The 20,477-nt window shown below is 52.6% G+C and overlaps 1 protein-coding gene across 2 annotated transcripts; it reads left to right on the top strand.

Annotated features, from left to right (window-relative positions):
* Positions 1-1,990: 1,990 nt before the first annotated feature.
* CEACAM1 (CEA cell adhesion molecule 1) lies at positions 1,991-20,149 on the top strand. 2 transcript variants are annotated; one of them, XM_062175862.1, is made up of 9 exons: positions 1,991-2,143; positions 2,996-3,355; positions 8,055-8,336; positions 8,693-8,947; positions 10,273-10,548; positions 15,924-16,050; positions 16,747-16,799; positions 17,401-17,432; positions 19,496-20,149. In XM_062175862.1, the coding sequence occupies exons 1-9, from the start codon at positions 2,080-2,082 to the stop codon at positions 19,613-19,615; spliced, it is 1,569 nt and encodes a 522-aa protein (XP_062031846.1). In that variant the 5' UTR covers positions 1,991-2,079; the 3' UTR covers positions 19,616-20,149. The 2 variants fall into 2 exon arrangements, with proteins under 2 accessions (XP_062031846.1, XP_062031845.1); XM_062175861.1 differs by lacking the exon at positions 16,747-16,799.
* Positions 20,150-20,477: the final 328 nt, after the last annotated feature.

The raw sequence follows: 20,477 nt of genomic DNA, 5'->3' as shown, positions 1-20,477 counted from the left end.
CTCAGAGCAGAAGCATATCACCTCCATGTGACCCCTGAGGTCAGGGCATGGTCTTGTGGACACAGGGGCACTGGCCTCAGCCTAGGGGGGAGGCCAGCAAGGGCCTGTGGCTGTCCTAGGGACAGGATTTCACTCAGAGCATGGCTGGGGTGGCAGGGACCTCCTTACAGTGAGGGGTCGTAACCCAGCTTGTTCCCAGATGCTGGCACCCACTCCCCATCTCCAAGCTGTGATGGCACCCCACTCCCCCCCTCCCCACAGGGCCTGCCACACCCTGGAAGGATTTACACTGGGGAAGGACTGGGCCCCATCTGACCACAAGGACGTCAGGGGGTGAGACCCCAGCCCGGAGGGTCTCAGCTATGTGGAGACACCTGGCTATGGTCCCCTACAGACGTGCCACAGCCCAGGGAGTCCTGTGGAACTAGCACAATCTCCCACGCGGGACAGGACAGGATAACCCAGGATCTGCTGTAGATTCCATCTCACAGGGGCTGAGGGTCCCTGCGTCCCCCCTCGCCTACTGGAGGAATCCACAGATGCCCTGGCTGAGTCACCATGTTGGAGCTGCTCTGGTTCCAGATCTGTGAGGAGGCCTGGAGCAGACGACAGAGACACAGGTGACCCTGAGGTCACAGCTAGGGTTGTGACGGAGGAATCCTAGGGGTCAGCTCCAAGATTGGGGCCTTCTCCTTTAAGCATTGAGAGTCACTTCTGAGCCTTCCTTTGAAAGCTCGGGGTCAGACAGCTCCTCCTGGGGCAGAACATCCCTGGGAGGACAGTTCTGAAACTGGATCTCACGTCCTCTGGACAACTCCCATCCTCCCCCTGGGCTCACCCTGCACTGGCACGGAGTCCGAAAGCTCAGGAACATGCAGTCAACAGGACGCTGGGTGACTTGACCCTGCCCCCTGGAAGTCATAGCCCACCCCTGTCCATGGGCCAGAGACGGCAGCCCTTAGCGTCTCTGGTGTAGCCCCTGGCATTGTCTGCAGGTCTCCTCATGCCCACCAGGGGGCAGCATCAGGATGCACAGACCACATTCAGGAAATTAATCCCCTGAGACCCACCCTGGCTTTGGCTCTGGAGGTGGACATGGAGCCGGCTCCCATCCGTGACTCCAACAGACCTTCAGGGTTCCTCCCATATGGCCGCTGTGTCCCACTCACTCCTTCCTGTCCTCTGGGGACCCTGCTGTGCCAGGAGTCCCTGAGCAGCCCCCACTCCCTCCAGGCACTGCCCACAGGCAGGGTAACTCCAGGGGAATCACCTGGGACTGGACAGCCAGGGAGGACATGGACAGTCTTGAGCTACAGCTCAACCAACACACGGGGTGGGGGGCTCCTAAAACCTACGGGGGACAACAGGGCCTGCGTCCACCCGCCACTTTCTACTCAGTCATCTTTTCCCAGGACAGGCGGGACGCCTGCCACTGCATACCCAGAGCTACAGCTCCTCCCGGGACACCTGCTCCTGGGTTCTGTCCCCGGGTCAGAGGCTAGCTGAGGACACCGAGATGGACGGCACGTCCCCCTCACTGGTCATCATGCAGGTGGCTCCTTTCCAGCTCCCAGAGTAAATCGCACTTTCCCAGAGCATTTGAGGACACAGGGAAGACCCTGATGCCCAGCTGCATCTGTTACTAAGAGAAGTAACCCAGCAAGTCTGGGGACCCTAGCTTTCTGTGTGGTGCTGGGAGACCAGACCCAAAACCTGGTGTTCAGACCCAAAACCTGGTGCTGGGTGACCAGGCCCAAAACCTGCAGAGGTGGTGGGTTGTTCTCTCTGAGGACAGGGGACCCCAGCATCCTTGCTTATCAAAGTGTGATCTGGGGAACCCAAAGGAAGAGGGAAAGGGGAAGAGACAGGAAGGCAGGACTGAGAGGGGAGGGGACAGGGAGGTCTCCTGGGCAGAGACCCCGCCCCCAGCCCATGTGACCCTGGCAAGTGCCCCTGTCCCGAGAGGAGGCTCAGGGCAGAGGGAGGGAGGCCGGCAGAGCTGTGAGCAGCGGAGCTTGGGAGCATTTCTGGAGCCAAAGCTCCTCTCCAAGAGGCAGGACAGAGCGGACAGCCGACACCATGGAGCCCTCCTCGGCCCCTCCATGCAGAATGTGCGTCCCCCGGCTGGGGCTCCTGCTGGCAGGTGAGAGGGTGCAACTCCCTGGGGTGGGAGCTCAGGGAGAGGCTGGGGGCTCTGGGGAGGACAGAGCTCTGAGAGGAGACGCGGGGCTTCCCTTTGGAGCAGGGGAGGGGGGGACCTCAGAGAATGCAGTGAGTGGAACTGGGAAGGGGCAGGGGAGCCCTCGCTCCTCCGTTTGCCTGGTTAATCATCACTGCCCACTACATTTTGAAAGCTGGTGACAACGGCCTCAGAGACGCTCCGAATGAAAGCACGGCTGAGGTGTTAGACGTCATCCTCAGCCACCAGCCCCAGGAGCTGACAAATTCACACCCAGACGTGCAGGGCCCTGGGCGCAGTGGTCACCTCACCCCAGGTGTGTGCAGCCTGTTCCGGGCATGGGGCTGCTGCTCACGTCAGACACAGCCCTGTCCTCACGGAGCGCCCACCCCACTGGGGAGGAGACAGACGAGCAGAGATCTAGACGGTGGGGCCAGGTGTTGACAGGAGCCATGGGGGGACCAGAGCAGGGGAAGGTCAGAGTGATGACCCAGTCTCTAGAGGAGCTGGCCAGGAAGGGGGCTCCCAGGACGCCCCTGACTGTGGGCAGGAGTCCAGGAGCAGACCCAAAGAAAGTGACAGGTTCAGAGGCACTGAAGGAATGGAGGTCACGCTGCTGGCCTTGACCCAGTAGGCGACATAGCAGACAAACACGCACACACACAAACATGTATGCTATCCATAAATACACACACTCATACACACAAATATATACACACATGAGGGGTGAAGAGACCTGTTCAGGAGCCAGGGCCCCATCTTTCCACCCAACACGTAGGTCCCCCTGTGGCCTGATTTCTCCCTCTTCCCTCCCAGTCTCACTGCTAACTGCCTGGATCCCAACCACTGTGGCCCAGCTCACTGTGGAACCTGTGCCACCCGATGCTGCCGAAGGGATGGATGTTCTTCTCCTCGTCTACAATCTCCCAGAGAATTCTCCAGTCTACCTCTGGTACAAGGGGGAAACAGCGGACCCAAACCGTCTTATTGCAACATATGTGACAAGCCTTGGAAACACTGCTCCGGGGCCTGCCTACAGTGCTAGAGACAGAATACTCTCCAATGGGTCCCTGCTGATCCAGAACGTCACCCTGGAGGACACAGGAAACTACACTATACAAGCCATGAATATACTTTATGTTCCTTCTGAAGCATCTGCGCAGTTCCGCGTGTACCGTGAGTGCTTGCTCTGTGGGTGCCGGGTGTCGGGTGGCGTTAGTTCGACTTCACACACGCAGGATCGCGAGGCCTGCACGGCGCCTCCCCCTCCCCCCTTCCCGCATCAGTTCGGTGCTGGGGTTTGAGCATCCAGTGCAGGCCACACCAGGGAAGACAAACTCCCAAAGATCAGGATTCTTTCCGGAACACAGACCCTGCGGGCTTTTGCTGAGAGGGACGGACGGGGCAGGGGGGACTCGGCAGAAGGGCAGCAGTCTGGCCCCTGGCCCCTCCCCAGGAACAAGGCCCTGAGAACAGCCCTGCAGGACTCGGTCAGGCCCGGTCCACGGGACCCCTGGGGTCCTCACTGACACATTCAGCCCTGGGAAGTCCCGCCCAGGCCCCTGACTCAGGTGACCCTGCGGATCCTGGCCAGGCCAGGTGTTGGCCTCCTGGGCAGGGCTGATGGGAGCAAGGATTCACCAGCAGCCGGAGCCCTGTGGTCCCATGGTCATCAGCAGGGCTCAGCCCCAAGAGCCCCCTGTGGGCCGGGCAGGGCCAGGCCCCTCCCCTGAGACAGCGTGCAGAGCACCAGGGATGGTTTCCCAGCCATTCGCCGACTGCCCTGGGGACTTAGGAGCTCAGCAGGTCACAGACATCAGTTTCGGGGCTCTGGGAGGCCAATGACAATAAATGCAGCTCCTCAGGCAGCTCCTCTGTGCCAAGCTGTAGGTAAGGTCCTCTGAGTAGTTTAAGGTTAGTTTACAGTTAACTTGGCAAGTCAAATGCCATTGCCATTTGTCCCATTAAGGGAATAAAAGGAAATACGTTTACTGAATCAGCATCTTACAAACTGTGGTTGGGAGATCTGAGGCTTGTGCAGTTTTTTGTTTTTTTTTTTTTTGACAGGCAGAGTGGACAGTGAGAGAGAGAGAGACAGAGAGAAAGGTCTTCCTTTTCCGTTGGTTCACCCCCCAATGGTCACTGCGGCCAGCGCACCGCGCTGATCCGAAGCCAGGAGCCAGGTGCTTCTCCTGGTTTCCCATGCGGGTGCAGGGCCCAAGCACTTGGGCCATCCTCCACTGCCCTCCTGGGCCACAGCAGAGAGCTGGCCTGGAAGAGGGGCAACCGGGACAGAATCCGGCGCCCCGACCGGGACTAGAACCCGGGGTGCCGGTGCCGCAGGCGGAGGATTAGCCAATTGAGCTGCAGCACCGGCCCAGTCCAGTTCTGTCTGTAGCTCAGCCCTATTCTCCCTACCCCTGTGGCCTTACTAGGTATCTATGGACCAGAGACCAGGGTTGGTTCAGGGCTTTTCTTGTTTGCTTTTTGTCTAATTGAGAGGCATAGTAGGTTAAGTCTCTGCCTGCAGTGCTGGCATCCCATATGGGTGCTGGTTCGATTCTAGGCTGCACCACTTCTGATCCAGCTCCCTGCTATGGCCTGGGAAAGCACCAGAAGATGACCCAAGTGCTTGGGCCCCTGCACCTGTGGGGATACCCAGAAAGAAACTTCTGGCTCCTGGCTTCAGATTGCCCCAGCTCCGGCTATTGCTGCCATTTGGGGAGTGAACCAGCAGATGGAAGACCTCTCTCTCTCTCTCTCTCTTTATCTCTCTCTGTAACTCTGCCTCTCAAATAAATAAATAAATCTTAAAACAAAATTGAGAGGCAGAGAGAGAGCACTAGCACTCCCATTTGTTGGTTCACTCTCCAGCTGCCCACAACAGCCAGGGCCTGAAGCTAGGAGTTGAGAACTCAATCCAGGTCTCCCAACATGGAAAACCCAGTCACTTGAGCCACTGCTGCCTCCCAGGGTGAACACTAGCAGGGATCTGGAGTCAGGAGCCAAGCAGGGGACCAAATCCAGGCACTTCAGACGTGGGACACAGATATCCTAATTAGCATCTTAACTGCTAGGCAAAATGCCCACCCCAGAGCCATTATTTTTAGGCATCCATAGATTGGAGAGACATATTCTGGTGTGAGGAGAGGGAGCATAAAGATTTTATCAGATTTTATTCTAGAACTGTATCAGCAAAGACACGGTTCTGAGAATGTGCAGGCTCCCCCCTCAGGGAGAGCCACACCCCTCCTCAACGGACTTGAAGCCGTCTGTGTGCTGGTTGATGGGTTGATGTGTTGGTGTCACAAAGGGAAGGACTTTGCTTTCTCTCTCTTCACTGTTCATCCTGCAGCCAGCGTGGGCCAAAGTGCACCTGATGCTCAAAGAGCTGTTTGATGAGGGAGGGAAGGGATGAAGTGTGAATGGATGAATGGTCATGGTAACTTCAGGGACTGCACCTGGGTCTGGCCACACCTGCTCTCTGACCCTCTGACCACCTGACCCTACAGCTGCCCTGGGAGCTGAGTCTCCTGTGTCTGTGGAGCTGCTCACCATTTTCAGGGCTCCTTGGACCTGTTTTTGGGGCACCCATGGGCCCTGGGTCCTGGGGGGGTCTTTGAAGTCCCTGCACCCTCATTGTTCCCTGCCCTGGGCATTTCAATCTCTCTGTTCCTCCATGTCTCTCCTGTTCCCCCACCCTTTCATTCCAGGAGGGACAGCCCCTGCCCTGCACAAAGTCCTCCACCCTAACCTTTCCTAGACACTCCCTGTCACAGTGACTTGTATTCTCGTCCTGCTAACACCATAGTCAGGTCCACCCACTGGGCAACAGTACAGGGCACAGAAAGCAGCCGAGGCAGCTGCCCCTGTGAGGACACATCATGAGCTCATGTCCCCTGGTCACCAGGAGAAGCTCCACCTGTGCCCCCATCCAGGACACGTCTCCCTCCGTGACACCAACAGGCCCCATGGCAGGGATGAGTGATTCCTCCATCTACTCTCTACACCGACCCAACCAGGGGGTCAGAGACAGAGGACAGGTCTATGAGCCCTAAAGCCCACCCCTCATTCTACCCACTTGGCTCTTGACCCCTGGCATGGGGCTCGTGTGGCTCCAGTAGATCCCAGGACCTTTCCCAGGGGAGAGCAGACCAGTGCCATCCCACGGGCTTATTGCCCATTCCACAAACACCTGTGACCTCGTGGTGACACCATTATCTCAAGGTTGCTTCCCACAGATGGAGAGATGCAGGAGACACTGTGGTTTTACTCGGACTCTGCCCACTTTGGAATCATTTGATTAGAGTCTACTGTGATGCCTGAGGCTGAGAGAAAAAAAGCAGCCTCTTCCGTGTCTGTGTTGGGCTCCTCTCCCTTCCCCTGACTCTCCACAGCTTAAGACACAGGGCTCGTGTACACTTACTGACACAGCACTCATGGAGCATTGTCTCTCCCCCTGCATACAAACACCTTGCAAGTCCCCTCTGACCACTTCTGTCCTCCTACCAGGGCTCACCGTGCTTCTGGCTCTAGGGAGTCACTGGTTTCAAACTGACTTTAGCATTTTCCTCTTATCACAGTGTGATCCTTGCTGGACTTCAGGGCTGCCTAAGAACTTATCATGTTCCCTAGAGAAATATATTTTTTTAAGCAACTGTCCCTAGATGTATTAATAACAATTTTTCTCATATGAAAAAATTTTTTTTGACAGCAGAGTGGACAGTGAGAGAGAGACAGAGAAAAAGGTCTTCCTTTTGCCGTTGGTTCACCCCCCAATGGCCGCTGCAGCTGGCGCACTGCAGCCAGCGCACCACGCCGATCCGAAGCCAGGAGCCAGGTGCTTCTCCTGGTTTCCCATGCGGGTGCAGGGCCCAAGCACTTGGGCCATCTTCCACTGCCCTCCTGGGCCACAGCAGAGAGCTGGCCTGAAGAGGGGCAACCGGGACAGAATCCGGCGCCCCGACCAGGACTAGAACCCGGGGTGCCAGCGCTGCAGGCGGAGGATTAGCCAAGTGAGCCATGGCGCCGGCCACATATGGAAAAATTTAACTTCTATTTTTGATCCACTAAACACACGGAAGGGCAGGTTTTCAGCCAATCTCTGGTCCCCTCCCCATTCCATCAGTCACCCTTTGTGCACTTTGCAAAATCCATGTGTATTTCAGGGCAGTCCCACATAGTCCTCACTGCCCTGTGCAGTAAAGGAAGGGACACTAAAGACCAAGATGGAGAGTGTAGTTATGCTCCAAAGCCAATCAGCCCCTGCCTGTCCCCCTCACTCAAACTAGATCATTCCTTGGACTCTATCTCTTAGAAGTTCATTAGCTCATGTCAATAGCCACCAAACACCTGGGCAGAACTGGAGCCCCACAGCCCACGAAACTGGCCACCTGGCTTGCTCCTGGCCAGAAGTTACCTGTGTTCAACTCCCATCCCTGCCATGACCCACCTATCTGCAGAATGTTCCTGAAAAGGAAAGCCTCAGAGAAACCCATCTGGGCTGGGCAATGAGGGTCACGCCGCTGGGCCAGGTGGGTAGCTGATCAGCAAGGACTGGGTGAGGCACTGGAGTGGGGAGGGGGTAGTTTCCAACTCCAGATCCTAGGTCTGCTTAATTCACACCTGACAAAGTCTGTGCTTCTCCTGGGCACAGAACAGATGGGTCTCACCTTCTCTGAGCACCCAGGTCACCATGTAGCTCGCTCTCTCTCTCTCTCTCTCTCACACACACACACACACACATACACACACACCTGCCTGGTTCTTTTAAGGACTCAGGTTGGCTGGGAGGTGAGAGAGGCCAACAAAGGCAGGAGGCCTCTGGAGGAATCAAAGGCACCGCCCAGGGTGATTGTCTCTCTGTCCTGCACAGCAAAATTACCCGAACCCCACATCACGAGCAACCAGTCCCAGCCCGTGGAAGGGGAGGACTCTGTGGCATTCACCTGTGAACCTGAGATCCAGAACATCACCTATCTGTGGTGGATACATGGCCAGAGGCTCCCGGAGACGACGGACAGGCTGCAGCTGTCCCCGGACAACAGGACTCTCACTGTACTCAGCGTCACACGGAACGACACAGGACCCTACGAGTGTGGAGTCAGCAACCCAGGGAACACCGCCCGCAGTGACCCATTCAGCATGAACGTTTCCTGTGAGTGACGTCTTCCTCCACGCCCAGTCCGCACGGCCAGAGGCCAGGCCATCAGCCCCTCCCAGATCTAAGAACAAGGACCCTCGCTCCTGGACACCCAGGCTGCCCTGACCCCCTGTCCCAGGCGGATATGGACAGGTTTAGCCTTGAGCTGAGAATGGGGGTGGGGGACTCTCCCTGCCTGGAGAGGCTCGGGTCACCCACCTGTGATGGAGAAACAGGTGAACGTTGCAGATTCAGGCTCAGTGGGTACCGGGGTTGTGGTTGGGATGCGCTCAGAGGAATACCTTCTACAGACCGGGGGCATCCTCTCCCCAATGATGATGACCTGTGTGGCTCTACTCTGTTTGCTCCAGATGGCCCGGACGCCCCCACCATTTCCCCCCCAGACTTGTATTACTGTTCAGGGGCAAACCTCAGCCTCTTCTGCCACGCGGTCTCTGACCCGCCTGCACAGTATTCCTGGCTTGTCAATGGAAGGCTCCAGCAGGCCACACAAGAACTCCTAGTCCCCAACGTCTCTGTGAATAACAGTGGGTCCTACACCTGCCACGTCAATAACTCCATCACTGGCCTCAACCGGATCACTGTGGAGAACATCACCGTCTTTGGTAAGTACGCCCTGCAGCATTGCCACCGGGCCTGAGGAGGGCGGGGGGGGGGGGGCGGGAGGGGGGAGGGAGCTGGGGGCGTGGTTATCCAGTTTGTAAAGAAGAGACTGGAAGAAGTCGTTTCCCAGTCTGTGTCCATGGGTACAGGCCATGGAGCCCCAGGGCTCCCCTGAGCTCTCCCTCTCTGCCTCTGAAACTCTCCTCCTCTGGCTTCCCTGACTTCTCCTGGCTGACCTGGTTCAACCTGGAATGGGGGGAGGGGTTTTTCCCAACCCCAGAGAGGCCCATGTCATGGGAGGGGCTTCACAGAGGAGGGGGGAAGGGTCCTCAAGGCCAAGCTGCTTCTTTCTGTCATGAACTCATCTCTTCCTGCCACCTTTGGTTTTCTTTTACCTCCTGCATGAGCTACAGGGAACACAGGAGGCTCTGAAATGCTCTCTCTAAGACGGGGGGTTAAGCCGTTCAGAGCTCTGATGCCTGCTCTGCCTCTTCTCTCCCTAACTCATTAAAGGAAAAGGAAAAGGAAACATCTTCCCTCTGCATATAAATCCACAGTACTAGGGAGGGGCCTGATCTTTTTAAAATAAAATACGATTTATTTATTTATTTGAAAGGCAGACTGACAGAGGAAGGCACACATACAAACACACACACATGGGAGGGGCAGGGAGGAAGGAGAGGGAGAGGGAGAGGGAGAGGGAGAGAGAGAGAGAGAGAGAGAGAGAGAGAGAGAGAGAGAGGAAGAGAGAGAGAGAAAGTATCTTGTCTGCTGATTCACTGCCTAAATGGCTGCACAGCCAGGACTGGGCCAGGCTGAAGCCAGAAGCCTGGAGCTCCATCTGGGTCTCCCACATGGGTGCAGGGCCCAAGCACTCGGGCCATCGTCTGCTACTTTCCCAGGTGCATTAGCAGGGAAGTTGGATGGGAAGTGGAACAGCCGGGACTTGAACTAGTACTCTGATACATGATATGTCTTAAGTGGTGGCTTTGCCTGCTGTGCCGTGATGCTAGCCCCAGACCTGATCTTGTGTAGTCACAGGAATATAGCAAAATTCACACAAAAGTCCCTGGACAAACATTCTACTTGACAATGATATTGCTGGACCTGTGGGCTAAGCTTCCAGTGTACACTACAGGGATGTCCAGGGAACTGGTCAGGGGTCAGTTGTCCTCCTGAATAGACACCCCTGCAGAGAGTCCGGGCTGTCCTCCAGGTCACGTTCACACGCCCATTGTGTGCTCTGAGAGCTGGCTGAGACCTCTGAGAAGAAAGGGCCCCAGGCTTCAGACCCACTCTCAGCCAGGCCCCTCCTCTGTTTCCACAGGGCCAGTGGCACAGCCAGCCATCCGCGTCATCAACACCACAGTCTTAGAAAGGGACCGCCTGGTCCTGACCTGCCTCACAGATGATGCTGGAATATCCATCCGGTGGATCTTCAACAGCCAGAGTCTGAACCTCACGGCGAGGACGCGCCTGTCCCCGGGCAACAGCACCCTGAACATATACCCTGTCATGAAGGTGGATGAAGGGGAGTACCAGTGCGAGGCCTTCCACCTGAACTGCTCCAGCAAGAGTGACCCCCTCTGGATGACTGTGAAAGGTATGTGATCCCTCGCTCCCTCCGACATCTCACTGGGGGGATTATTCCAACAATAGTGTGCAGAAATGGATAAAAGTCACAGGGGACAGAAAATCTATCAAGAGAACAAGATAGTTAAGGCACCTGCTCTGAATCAAATACACTTAGCTTCTTATCCCAAGTCTGGCATTTCCTATGGGACCTTACACAGATTCCTTTTTGTTTTGTTTCTTTGTTTTTCTGTTTGTAGCTTTGTGTGTTTGTGTGTGTGCTTCTAAAAATCTACACAAGATTTACCATTTTAGTCACTTCTATGTGCATAGTTCAGTGGCATTAAGTACATTCATACTGATGTGCAACCATCACAATTATCCATTTCCAGAACCTTTTCTTTTTTTAAAGATTTTTATTTATTTATTTGATAGAGTTACACAGAGAGAGGAGATGCAGAGAGAGAGAGAGAGAGAGAGAGAGAGAGAGAGTCTTTCATCCGATGGTTCATTCCCCAATTGGCCGAAATGGCCAGCCGATCCAAAGCCAGAAGCCAGGAGTTTCTTCTGGGTCTCCCACGCAGGTGCAGGGGCCCAAGGACTTGGGTCATCTTCCACTGCCTTCCCAGGCCAGAGCAGAGCTGGATCAGAAGTGGAGCAGCCAGGTCTCAAACCAGCACCCATATGGCGCTTCAGGCCAGGGTGTTAATCCACTGTGCCACAGTGCCAGCCCCAGAACCTTTTCATTTTACCATCCTAAACCTCTGTGCCACTAAACAGTAACACCCCACCCTCTGTCTCCAGCCCCAGGTAACCACCATTCTACTTTGTCTTTATGTGTCTGTCTATTCTAGGTACCACATGTAAGTGAAATCATACAATATTTGTCTTTAGGTGTCTGGCTTATCTCACTTGGCATAATGACTCAAGGTTCATCTGTGTTGTAGATAAATCAGAATTTTTATTTCCCTTTTAAGATTGAATAAGATTTTGTTGTATGAATATAGCTCCTTTTGCATTTCATTCAGCCACTGGGAAACTTTTGAGTTGTTTCAACCTTCTGGCTGTTGGGAACATAGATGTAAAAAGATCTGTTTGAATTCCTGCTTTTGATTCTCTGGGGCATAGACCCACAAGTGGAACTGACAGATCTAATGGTACTTCTCTCTTTGGTTTTTTGAGATACTGTCACATCAGTTCCCACAGTGGCTGCACCATTTTACATTCCTGCCAGCACAAGAGTTCAATTTCTCCACAGCCTCACACACTCTTGGTGTTTTTTGTTTTGTTTTTTAGTCATCCTAGTGGGTGGAGGGTGGAATATTATTGTGATTTTGACATGTATATCCCTAAGATTAGTGAGATTGAGCATCTTTTCGTGTGTTGATTGACATTTATATATCTTCATTGGAGAAATGTCTGTTCAAGTCCTTTGGTCATTTTTTAAATTAGGTTGTTTGTTTTAATTATGTTTTTTTTTTTTTTGAGTTGTAGTAGTTCTTCAAATGATTTGGACATTAGTACTTCATCAGAAATATGATTTTTTTTTTGACAGGCAGAGTGGATAGTGAGAGAGAGAGAAACAGAGAGAAAGGTCTTCCTTTTTGCCGTTGGTTCACCCTCCAATGGCTGCTGCGGCCGGCGCATCGCGCTGATCCGAAGCCAGGAGCCAGGTGCTTCTCCTGGTCTCCCTTGCGGGTGCAGGGCCCAAGGACTTGGGCCACCCTCCACTGCCTTCCCGGGCCATAGCAGAGAGCTGGCCTGGAAGAGGGGCGACCGTGATAGAATCCGGCGCCCCGACCGGGACTAGAACCCGGTGTGCCGGCATCGCAAGGCAGAGGATAAGCCTGTTGAGCCACGGCGCCGGCCAGGAATATGATTTACAAATATTTTCACCCTTTCCACTTTACTGATAGTGCCCTTTGATGCACTAAAGTTTTTAGTTATCATGAAGCCCAATTTATCTTTTTTTTTTTTCATTTGCTGCCTTTGCTTTTGCAGTCATAGCCAAAAATCATTGCCAAATCCAATATCCTGATGATTTTACCCTACATTTTCTTCTTTTTTTTTTTTTTTTTTTTGACAGGCAGAGTGGACAGTGAGAGAGAGAGACAAAGAGAAAGGTCTTCCTTTGCCGTTGGCTCACCCCCAAAATGGCCGCCACCCCAGCGCACTGCGGCCGGCGCACCGCGCTGATCCGAAGCCAGGAGCCAGGTGCTTCTCCTGGTCTCCCATGGGGTGCAGGGCCCAAGCACTTGGGCCATCCTCCACTGCACTCCCGGGCCACAGCAGAGAGCTGGCCTGGACGAGGGGCAACTGGAACAGAACCTGGCACCCCGACCGGGACTAGAACCCAGTGGGCCGGCGCCGCAGGCAGAGGAGTAGCCTATTGAGCCGCGGAGCTGGCCTCCTACATTTTCTTCTAAGAGTTTCATATTTTAGCTCTTACATTGAGGTCTGATCCATTTTGAGTTAATTTTTGTATATGGTATTTTTTATTATAAAGATTTTTTTATTTATTTGAAAGTCAGAGTTACACACAGAGAGAATGAAAGGCAGAGAGAGAGAGGTCTTCCATCTGCTGGTTCACTCCCCAATTGGCCACAATGGCCAGAGCTGCGCCGATCCAAAGCCAGGAGCCAGGAGCTTCTTCCGTGTCTCCCATGCGGACTTAGGCCATCCTCTACTGCTTTCCCAGGCTGTAGCAGAGAGCTGGATCAGAAGTGGAGCATCCGGGACTGGAACCGGCGCCCCTATGGCATGCTGGCGCTTCAGGCCAGGGCGTTGACCCACTGCGCCACAGTGCCAGGCCCATGTATATGGTATTAAGTAAAGATTCAGCTTCCTTCTTTTGCATGGATACCCACTACTAAGCTGAATAACGTGGTGAAGCAGGCATCCTTGTATTCCTGATCTTAGAGGGGAAGTGTTCAGTCTTTCTCCACTGAGCATATTAGCTGTGGGCTTTTCATAGATTGTCTTTATAATGATGAGGTAGTTTCTCTTATTCCTAGCATGAGCATTTATATCATCAAAGAATGGTGAATTTTATCAAATGGTTTTACTGATTCAATCTCCTCACTAATTATAGATTTATATTTTCTATTTATTCATAATTCCATTTCGATAGATTGTGTTTCTAGGAATTTGTCCATTTCATCTGGTTTATCCAATGTGCTGGCACTGTTACTCACAGTACTCTTATAATCCCTGTTGCTCCTGTAGAATTGGTAATAAGGTCCACACTTTCATTTCTGACTTTGTAATTTTAGTCTTCTCTCTTTTTTTCTCAATCTTGCTGAAGGTTATCAATACTGCCAATCTTTTTTTTGAAGAACTAAGTTTCATCCATTTTCTCTTTTTATATTCCCTATTTTTAAAACCTCTAATCACCATTATTTTCTTCCTTCAGCTAGTTTTGAGTTTAGGCTGTCCTTTTTTAATCCATTTATTGTAAGAGTAGGATGTTGATTTGAGAACTTTCTCTTTTTCATGTTATAAATATATTGCACAAGATCCTTAACTGCTGTGAACCTCGGATTCCTCAATTAAAAACTGCAGTAAGAGTACCTGCTGCATGATATTGTTTTAAATGTAATAATCAATTAAACCTTCAGCAAAATGCACACACAGGGAAACGTTCCATAGATATTAAGTTCTGTTATCACCACTGTTACCACCAGCCTTGCAGTCAGGTAGTCCTACACCCACCTCTTCCTAGCCATGTCGTTGGGAAATTTCTGTTTGCCACTCTAAGCCTTGGTTTGTTTTTGTTTTGGTCTGTAAAACAGAAACAATGTCTACAGTGTGTCCCTGACAGGGTTATTGTTTGGATCATATGAGATATACGAAAAGCATCCAGCACAGGCCAAGCACATAGTCAGTACTCCATGACAGTAGCCAACGGCAGCATTAATTACCAGCCTTAACTGACTGGTGAGGGCTAAGCCACAGATGGCTGCAACAGAAATAAGGAAAAATATGCAACAGGTGTTATCTAAAGGGGTGAGGAGCATTACACAAAAAGCCATTGGCATACAAGAGGTTAAAAAGGGATAAGTGCAAAGCTTCGAGCCTGGGATTTTGTTTCTTTGTTTTTTTGTTTTTTTTTTTTAATTAAAATTATTTTCATCTTATCTAAAAGGCAGTTATGAAGATCTCTCACCCACTGGTTCACTCTTCAAATGCCCACAACACCCAGGGCTGGGCAGGCCGATGCCAGGAGCCCACATGTTAATCCGGGTCTCCCACGTGTGTTGCAGGGACCCACACACCTGAGCCATCAACAGCTGCCTCCCAGTTAAGCCTGGAATGTTAGTTTTCTCCCCTTGAGGTGCATCCAAACTGGGGTTAGACGTGCAAAATATTAATTGGGGAAAACACTCATGAGGGAAAGTGGGGCAGGAATGGGAGGAGCCTGGGAGAACAGAACCTTCAGACCAGATTGCAGATCCAATCCCTGTGAGCAGAAAGGGAAGAACGCTGTAGACCGCAGTGCAGTGTATGGTGAGTGTATGGGGTGTATGGTGAGTCCTCAAGCCAGCTACCATCAGAGGAAAACCCTGTCTCTGTGCTGGGCTTGCCTTCACACACACACGGGGAACTCCTGGGAATCGGGATCTAGCGCGGAAGGTGGGGAATTCAGAAACACTAGCCAGGGCCTTCTGTGGATTAGGTCTTTGCCATAGGAGACAGGAGAGCACTTATTCATGACTGGGACGCTTAGAGAGATGCAACCGTGAAAAGGTGGGAAGCTGCAATATGCAACAATAGCACTCGGTCTTTCTCACGTTTCCAAAGCCTTAAAAATATCTGCGTGTAGGAAGATCCAGACAGGACTGAGGGAGGGGCTGACCAGCAATAAGAGGGGCATCAATTAGCCAGTGCTGCGGCTCACTAGGCTAATCCTCCGCCTGTGGCGCCAGCACACCGGGTTCTAGTCCCAGTCGGGGCACCGGATTCTGTCCTGGTTGCTTCTCTTCCAGTCCAGCTCTCTGCTGTGGCCCGGGAAGGCAGTGGAGGATGGCCCAAGTGCTTGGGCCCTGCACCCGCATGGGAGACCAGGAGGAAGCACCTGGCTCCTGGCTTCGGATTGGTGCAGTGCACCGGCTGTGGTGGCCATTTGGGGAGTGAACCAACGGAAAAAGAAAGACCTTTCTGTCTGTCTGTCTGTCTCACTCTCTAACTCTGCCTGCCTGTCTGCCTGTCTACCTGTCAAAAAAAAAAAAAAAGAGGGGAATCAATTGCAAGGATTCGGTAGGCTGATGATTCTCGGCACAGAAAACGTCGTCTGAAGGAACACGCAGAGGCTGCTTCGTGCTAGAGCTGTTGCTCAGGGCGCCCCCACTGTAGAATAATTTCAAATTTCACCTTCACTCCTTCTCTCTCTTTTTTCTTCTATGACAGATAATCCAGAGCCAGAAAGCTCTGACCTCCTGCCTGGGGCCATTGCCGGCATCGTCATCGGAGTCGTGGCTGGGGTGGCTCTGATAGCAGTCCTGGCCTATTTTCTGTACTGCAGCAAGACTGGCAGGTATGATGCCCATCCCTTGTGTGCCGTTTTCTCCAAGGCAGGCTGCCGTGCTTGGGAGAGCAAAAGGACTTCTTCACCAGTGTCTCGGGCCTGGGTCTCCCTCGCCTCCTTCCCAAATACCTGCTTGTTGGCAGTGATTCCTGCGCGTGTCTCTCACTTGGTCTCCGTGGTCACTGCACCCAGCTGTCTCTTAGACGTGATTTTTCCCATTCCCACGTGGTTCACAGGAACAGAGACAGTTACGTGGCTCTGTCCCCTGGTCAGGGAAGGAAAGCAGCAGCAGGAGCAAGTGGGCCATAAGCTCTGCTGACCAGCGCAGCAGGAGGGAGGGAGGGACAGGACAGGGAGAAGGCCTCAAAGAAAGCAGGAACAACTAAAGTTTTCTTGTTCAATAAGTAAAGCGAGGGGGGAAACAAACAGAAGTACCTCTAGGAAACAAAATGGGAAAGACCTAAGGGTAGAAGCAAAGGCGGAAGCAGATAAGAAGGAGCGGCACTAAGCGTGAACACCCAGCCACCAGGAAAGGAGCAAACGCTAGAAGGGGCCGTGGTTAGACTGGCAGCCGAGGTCCGGAGAGGAGAGGCAGGGCCAGCCACAGCATGCACGAACCAGGAGAACTGAGCAGTTGTCTGCTGACGGTGTCCTTCCTAACCCTGTGCTTGGAGATAGCAGTCACAGTGTCTGATGTTTATTTAGGGCAAGCGACCAGCGCCATCTCACAGAGTACAAACCCTCAGCCTCCAACCACAGTAAGTAAAGCCACTCCTCCCAGTGAGAACTGGGATGATCCCACCCTGGCAGGGAATCCTAGATTCCCAAACCACTAGCTACCTTCTGAATTCCTACAGCGGGTCTCCGTACCCACCGTAAGCTGGCAAAGGTCCTCACGCCCTTCCTAGGACACAGCCCCAGGAGAGGAGCTCATTCCACCTAGGCCAGGCAGGGGCCTGAGAAGACCACATGTTTCCAGGAGCCATTTCCTCATCCTTACTGCTTCCCCTCCTGTCTCTGTTACGGATGTGGGCGCTCTGCCTCAGTGAGATGCTTTGTCTCCTGGTGCTCTGGGTGCTGTGGGCCTCACTGCCCCTCCCTGCCGCTGCGGCCTGTTGCTGAGAATCCATCTGGGCAAAAATCAAGGCCTTGCAAACCATTAGACATCTTCAGAAGTGGACTGAGGCCTCCTGTGGCTCTGCCTCTGCCCTCTGCTGCCGCTATTGTGCCGGGTCTGCCCCCCCACCCCGGGGATGGATCCCGGGCCACTTCCCCACCCCCACCTTCGGCCAGAAATCCCAAGGCCTTAAGTCAGCTTCGCACTTCCGTGGAGTAACAGCTCTTCTGTTGCTTCCTCAGGTCAGGGCCGCTCTGACAGCTCACCTGAAAAGGTAAGCACAGCCACTCTCACCGGCTCATCTTCTCACGGGAAGTCTCCGGGTAGAACGGGTAATTCTTGAAGACACAAACGCCAGATCAAGTCTTGGGTCAAATTCCTCAATGCAGCAGCAAGCAGAGAAGTGTTGGTTAATCACTTCCCATGAATCCACCTCACAGCAAGAATGTGCACTTTGGAATTCCCCCCATCCTGTGTTTGAATCCTGGCTGTCGCTCATTTTAACTCTGTGGCCCTGGGCAAGCAGCTTGACCTCTTTGAACCTCAACTTTCTCATCTTTAAAATGGGTGCTCTGCCTACTTCAAAGAGAAGCTGAAGGGATTAAATGAGATAAGTCTAAAGCACTCAGCACAGTCTGATCCTTCTCTCAGCTGTCAAAGAGATCATTCCCGGGGCCAGTGTTGTGGTGTAACGGGTTAAGTCGCCACCTGCAATGCTGGCATCCCATATGGGTGCCAGTTTGAGTCCTGGCTGCTCCCCTTCTTTTTTTTTTAAAGATCTATTTATTTTATTTGAAAGTCAGAGTTACGCAGAGAGAAGGAAAGGCAGAGAGAGAGAAAGAGAGGTCTTCCATCTGCTGCTTCACTCCCCAGTTGGCCAAAATGACCAGAGCTGCGCTGACCCGAAGCCAGGAGGTTCTTCCAGGTCTCCCATGTGGGTGCAGGGGCCCAAGGACTTGAGCCATCCTCTACTGTTTCCCAGGCCATAGCAGAGAGCTGGATCGAAAGTGGAGCAGCCAGGACTTGAACCAGCACCCATATGGGATGCCGGCACTGCAGACAGCAGCTTTACCCACTACACCAGAGTCAGTCCCCAGAATTTTCTTACTTAACCTTTCAGTAGAGTACAAATATATACTAAAAACTACTTAAATCATAAGTTTACTTTCACAATGTATAAATAAGTCTTTTTTTTATCTGTAGAGTCACAGAGAAAAGGAGAGACAAAGGTCTTCCATCTGCTGGTTCACTCCCCAAACGGTTGCAACAGCCAGAGCTGGGTTGATCTGAAGCCAGGAGCCAGGAGCTCTTTCTGGTCGCCCATGCCAGTGCAGGGGCCGAAGGACGTGGGTCATCTTCCACTGCTTTCCCAGGCCATAGCAGAGAGCAGACTGGAAACGGAATAGCCAGGACTTGGAACCGGCACCCACATAGGATGCTAGTGTAGCAGGTGGCGGCTTTACCCACTACAAGCACAGTGCCAGCCCCTTTCACAATGTATAAATTTCACAAGTTGAACATACCTATGTAATGCAGTACCCAAGTTAAGAAACAATACATGGCCGGCGCTGAGGCTCACTAGGCTAATCCTCCACCTGCGGCGCCTGCACAAAGGGTTCTAGTCCTGGTCGGGGCGCCAGATTCTGTCCCGGTTGCCCCTCTTCCAGGCCAGCTCTCTGCTATGGCCCGGGAAGGCAGTGGAGGATGGCCCAAGTGCTTGGGCCCTGCACCCGCACGGGAGACCAGGAGAAGCACCTGGCTCCTGGCTTTGGATCAGTGCGATGCGCCAGCCACAGCGCGCCGGCCGCGGCAGCCATTGGGGGAGGGGGTGAACCAACAGCAAAAAGGAAGAACTTTCTTTCTGTCTCTCTCTCTCTCACTGTCCACTCTGCCTGTCAAAAAACAAAAACAAAAACAAAAAACAAAAAAAAAGAAACAATATATTATCATCCCCCCAAAAACAAACCCTCCAGTCACTTCCCTCCAAGGAGTAGCCATTGCCCTCAGGATAGTGCTGTGGGCTGCTTTTCACTCTTATGCAAGGGAATAATAACACAGCACGTCCATATATATGTCTGTCTTCTTTCCTTCAACATTGTTTTATGAAATTCATCCACATTGTTGTATGCATTTGTGGTTTGTTCATTCTCATTGTTGTATCATCGTATTTCACTGTATGAGCGCCGTAACGATTAGTGCGTTAGGCAGGGAATGGGTGACAAGCTTCTCCAAAGCTAAACATTTCAAAGAGGTGATGGCACCTGGTGCTGAACCACACGGGCAGGGAGGCCCTGACCTGTGGCACTGATTTAGTTGATTGTTGCTCGTGCTTTGCAGGTCGATGAAGTCACATATTCCTCCCTGATTTTCAACGCCCAGCAACCTAAGCAGCCAACGCCAGCATCCTTATCCCCAAGAGCCACAGAAACGGTTTATTCAGAAGTAAAAAGGAAGTAAAGCAACTTGTCCTGCTCGCTCCACTGCTGATATCCTGGGTGTCTCACCTGCATCACCAGCAGCCTCTTCACCCTCAGGGGAAAAGGGAAGAAGCTCCCATCCCCCACCCCCACCCCTTCAACCCGAGACTGCCTGGTCACAGCCCCTCCCTTCAGTGTCAACAGGTGCAAAGGCACATCCGGGAGTGGGTAGGAAACCTAATCTTCCTTGGCACTGAAATTGGCAAAGCCGACTTTGGGAGAGCGTTGCCGGGGCCTCCCCGTCCCCTTTCCCGCCTCCCTTCTCAGAGCCCATTGTTGCTTCCCACTCAGTCCTGTCCTATCAGAGTTTAACTTGGATTGGCTGCCATCTTGAGGATTGTGTCCTTTTTCCCTGAAGTACGGTGCCAGAAGAGAGAGAGAGAGAGACAGAGAGACAGAGAGACAGAGAGAGAGAAAGTAAAAGCAGTACTGGTTTCTTCTCTCTCCAAAAGATCAGGCCCCAAGTACCTTGCTACTTAATTAGAATACCACCTAAGCCTTTGGCAAGTCTTGTCTCCAGGGAACCCACCAGAAGCAAACTGGGAAAACTATTTGCCAAGTTCCACAGCTGATTTCCTAATGGAAAATACAAAAGTGCACGTGCCTCTTGATATCTTTACAGGTATTGAGTGCCCAGAAAAGGAGCGATTACCGCTTTAGGGGGAGGATTGGTTTTAAATAGACATAATCCACTAGGAACTTGGGAAAAGAATCAGAGAGCTACTGCCAGCTTACTCAAATTGTTGTTAAAGAATGAACAGTTTGGGGTATTGGCCTTTCCTCTTTCCTGTGACATTGTCATTCTCATTTTGTAACTGCTTATTTCTGTGAAATGAGTGAGT

The sequence above is a fragment of the Lepus europaeus genome, chromosome 19, assembly GCF_033115175.1.
Source record: "Lepus europaeus isolate LE1 chromosome 19, mLepTim1.pri, whole genome shotgun sequence".
NCBI lineage: Eukaryota > Metazoa > Chordata > Mammalia > Lagomorpha > Leporidae > Lepus > Lepus europaeus.
Note: the sequence above shows the minus strand (reverse complement) of the source record. Positions and strands in the feature narration are given on the sequence as shown.

Coding starts and splice junctions, on each gene's coding strand:
- CEACAM1 (XM_062175862.1), top strand. CDS start 2,080: ATGGAGCCCTCCTCGGCCCCTCCATGCAGAATGTGCGTCCCCCGGCTG. Junction 3,356..8,054: donor TGCGCAGTTCCGCGTGTACC/GTGAGTGCTTGC, acceptor TGTCCTGCACAG/CAAAATTACCCGAACCCCAC. Junction 8,948..10,272: donor GGAGAACATCACCGTCTTTG/GTAAGTACGCCC, acceptor CTGTTTCCACAG/GGCCAGTGGCACAGCCAGCC.